We start from the raw sequence: 2,941 nt of genomic DNA on the forward strand, positions 1-2,941 counted from the left end.
ACCTCGACATTTCTAAAAAAAAAATTCGTTGCACAGTCATTGTCTCCTTGACCTAATTAAACAAAACAGATCTGAAAACCTAGTCAAACCAAAATGCCTCGTAAGTAACAGTAAGGAGGAATCTGAATCACGATCGAAAGCAAGAAAAAAACTGTTGTACGCTAGCACATATAGTGCCGAATGAAGTTGTTGAAGCAGCCGCCCCACTTGGATACCGATCATCCAAACATATCCAACACTCCAAATCCTCCGTGGTCCATGGCCGATCACTGCCGACTATACTAGTAATGTGCAACTAACTTAGCAGCCTCGAGACACAGCATAATTAAAGTCAGCTAAGTCTGTTGCTGTTGCTGCGGCTGGAAGAATGGTGGTAGATGAGAGCGGGGACACCTCTCGCACATCGGCCATTAAGCCCCCTAATTAATCTCTCCAAGAGCCCACCACCATTTTCGTATCAAGCGGTTCAGAATCTGGTGGGTTAAATGGCGCACAGGAAGAGCGCAGGGGAGAAGACGACCGGAAACGAACACCTGTCGCAGCGCCATCATGGTGTGTTTGGTACCTCAGATTTGGACAGGGCCACAGTGAACAGACTGAATGCCCATGCTAGCTAGATCTTGCAGGACATGTCCAGGAAGATGATATAAGCAAGAATATTCCAGCCAGGCGGTACAAAATGTATCAAGGTTGCAATTTTGATGTCAGTACTGATGATACTTTGTACATGGTTGTAGGCAGGGAAATGGCATACGAGATCACCGATTAATCACCAGCAAAACCCTATCAAGAAATGCTCATTACAAGCTCGATGATCCACAAAAGGCACAGGAAGACATACATGTCTGTCTGTATGTGTGTGTGTAGATTACTGCTGTGCAATGTAGATTCTGTCATGATCAGGAGTCGGTTTCTTGCCTCGTCCTCGGCGGCGACGCCCACGGCGGGGCGTCGTCCGTCGGGGACGCGGAGCCGGCGCGGAGGCCGGGAAGCTGCCTGCCGCCGCTGCGGCGCCACTGCCAGATCTTGGACACCGAGAAGCTGTCGCCGCGGCTGACGGCGCAGACCTTCTTGCCCTGCTCGTCGCCGCTCGCCGCAGCCGCGCCCGGACGCATGGCCGCGCTACCATCGCCGGGCCGCCAGCGCACGGACACCACGAGGCTGTCGTCGGCCAGCACGTACTGGTAGGAGGAGGCCATGGAGAAGCACCTCCTCCCGTCGAGGCGGCTGCTGGTGCCCGTCTCGCCGTCGGCGGTGGCGCTGCCCTGCACGTTCTTGAACCGGCCGAGCCTGACGGGGAGCGTGATGGGTTCCTTCGGCGCGTCCTCCAGCTTCTGCACCTCGATGTCCGGCTCAGCATCAGAGGCGTCGAGCGCGGCGGCGAGCGCGCGGGCCGAGAGCACGGTGCGGCAGAGCGGGCAGGTGGAGCTGGATGCGAGCCAAGTGTCGATGCAGCCGACGTGGAAGGCGTGGCCGCAGGGCGGGAGCAGGCGGAGGCGGTCGTCGGCGGCGAACTCGGTGAGGCAGACGGCGCAGTCGAACTGCCGCTTGGCGCCGGTTGTGGCGGACAGCTCAGAGTAGGCGAAGGCTGGCAACGCGTCGATGGCGGCCTGGTCGAGCCCGGGGCCGGCGCCGGCCTCGTGCAGGTGGAAGAGCTGCTGCAGCTGCCGCTCCACGGCCTCCGCCCTGGCATTGGCGCGGTGGGTCTTGATGAAGAGGCGGCGCAGGACGTGGAGCAGCCCGGACGCGAGCAGCACCACGGCCAGCACCACCGTGATGAACAGCACCGCCGGCGTGATCCTCGCCGCCGCCGCCGACGGCCCCGGCCCCGGCTCCGGCTTTGCGACAGGCGCGGGCGGCGCCACGGCCGGCCCCGAAGCGTGGGACGTCGAGGCGCCGAGAAAACCATCGCTGCTCTTGATCTCGTGGGCAAGAAACGACCAGCCTAACCTGCTCACCGGCGCCATGCTCCTGATCCCTCCCGCACCAACGCAGCACTCATCCAACCACGACAAAACCCGAGAAAAGGAAACACGCGCCTAGCTATATATCCACTAGCACGATCCCAGATAGCTATATACCTAGAGTCCTAGATGAATCAGTTGGGACGGAACAATCAGCCGGTGGAGGAGGAAGCTACCAAACCGGAAAAGAAACAAAAGATCCCTCGAACAAGTCAGCCAGCGGCCGGTAGAGGAAGCTACCGAACAAAGTACAAACACCTAGTACCAAAAAGCTCTTTCCGCGCGCGACGAAGCTCAATATTGTACTATCCTCCTGCTCCTCTTCCTGCTCGGTCGTCTTCTTCCTCTGTCCGTCTTGTTGGGATTCGTAGAATTAGTGGCTCTCGCTCGCTCCTACTTCTAACCAGGTCTCAATCACTTCGTGTATGTATGGATGGGTAGGCGATCGCCGATCGGGCCGTGCCCCGGGCGCGCGGCGGTTAGCGGGGCGTTTTCTATTGCGGTGCTCTGGTGGTTGGAAGATACCAGCGTCGCGTGAGGGAGAGGGAGGGGAACCACGTGAAGCTTCTTCCGTTTCAGCTGTTTCAGGCTCAGCTACATACGGAAAGTGCGGGGAATTAATAGGAGGGAACAGCATGTCAGCGTTGGAGGTGGTTGCGCCGGAGACGATGGAGCGATCGAGCGAGCTAGCTAGTGTGCATTTGCCATCCATCCATGCGTCGATCGATCATTCCTCGCCCAAGTTTCCGGCCGGAGCATAATGGTCGCGACAGCGACGGCGGAAGGCGAGACCGCTGGATGGAGAGAGATCCAGGCTCTGTTCGAATTCAGGTCGACCAACCGCAATTTCAGCGCGCGGGACCGGGAGGACCATCTACGTACGTCGCGTACCTCGTTACCTGTAGGCTGTACACCGATGTGGAATGTGACGGTATTCTCTACAGAATTACGCCACCACTGATACCTGCTCCGTACGT

The 2,941-nt window shown here is 58.3% G+C and overlaps 1 protein-coding gene across 1 annotated transcript; it reads right to left on the reverse strand.

Annotated features, from left to right (window-relative positions):
- Positions 1-680: 680 nt before the first annotated feature.
- LOC127301211 (RING-H2 finger protein ATL46-like) lies at positions 681-2,585 on the reverse strand. The gene has a single exon (XM_051331433.2). The coding sequence runs from the start codon at positions 1,965-1,967 to the stop codon at positions 900-902; it is 1,068 nt and encodes a 355-aa protein (XP_051187393.1). The 5' UTR covers positions 1,968-2,585; the 3' UTR covers positions 681-899.
- Positions 2,586-2,941: the final 356 nt, after the last annotated feature.

This window comes from Lolium perenne, chromosome 5 (assembly GCF_019359855.2).
Source record: "Lolium perenne isolate Kyuss_39 chromosome 5, Kyuss_2.0, whole genome shotgun sequence".
Taxonomy (NCBI): Eukaryota; Viridiplantae; Streptophyta; class Magnoliopsida; order Poales; family Poaceae; genus Lolium; species Lolium perenne.

Excerpts from the sequence above, each read along its gene's own strand:
- LOC127301211 (XM_051331433.2), bottom strand. The coding sequence starts at position 1,967 with ATGGCGCCGGTGAGCAGGTTAGGCTGGTCGTTTCTTGCCCACGAGATC.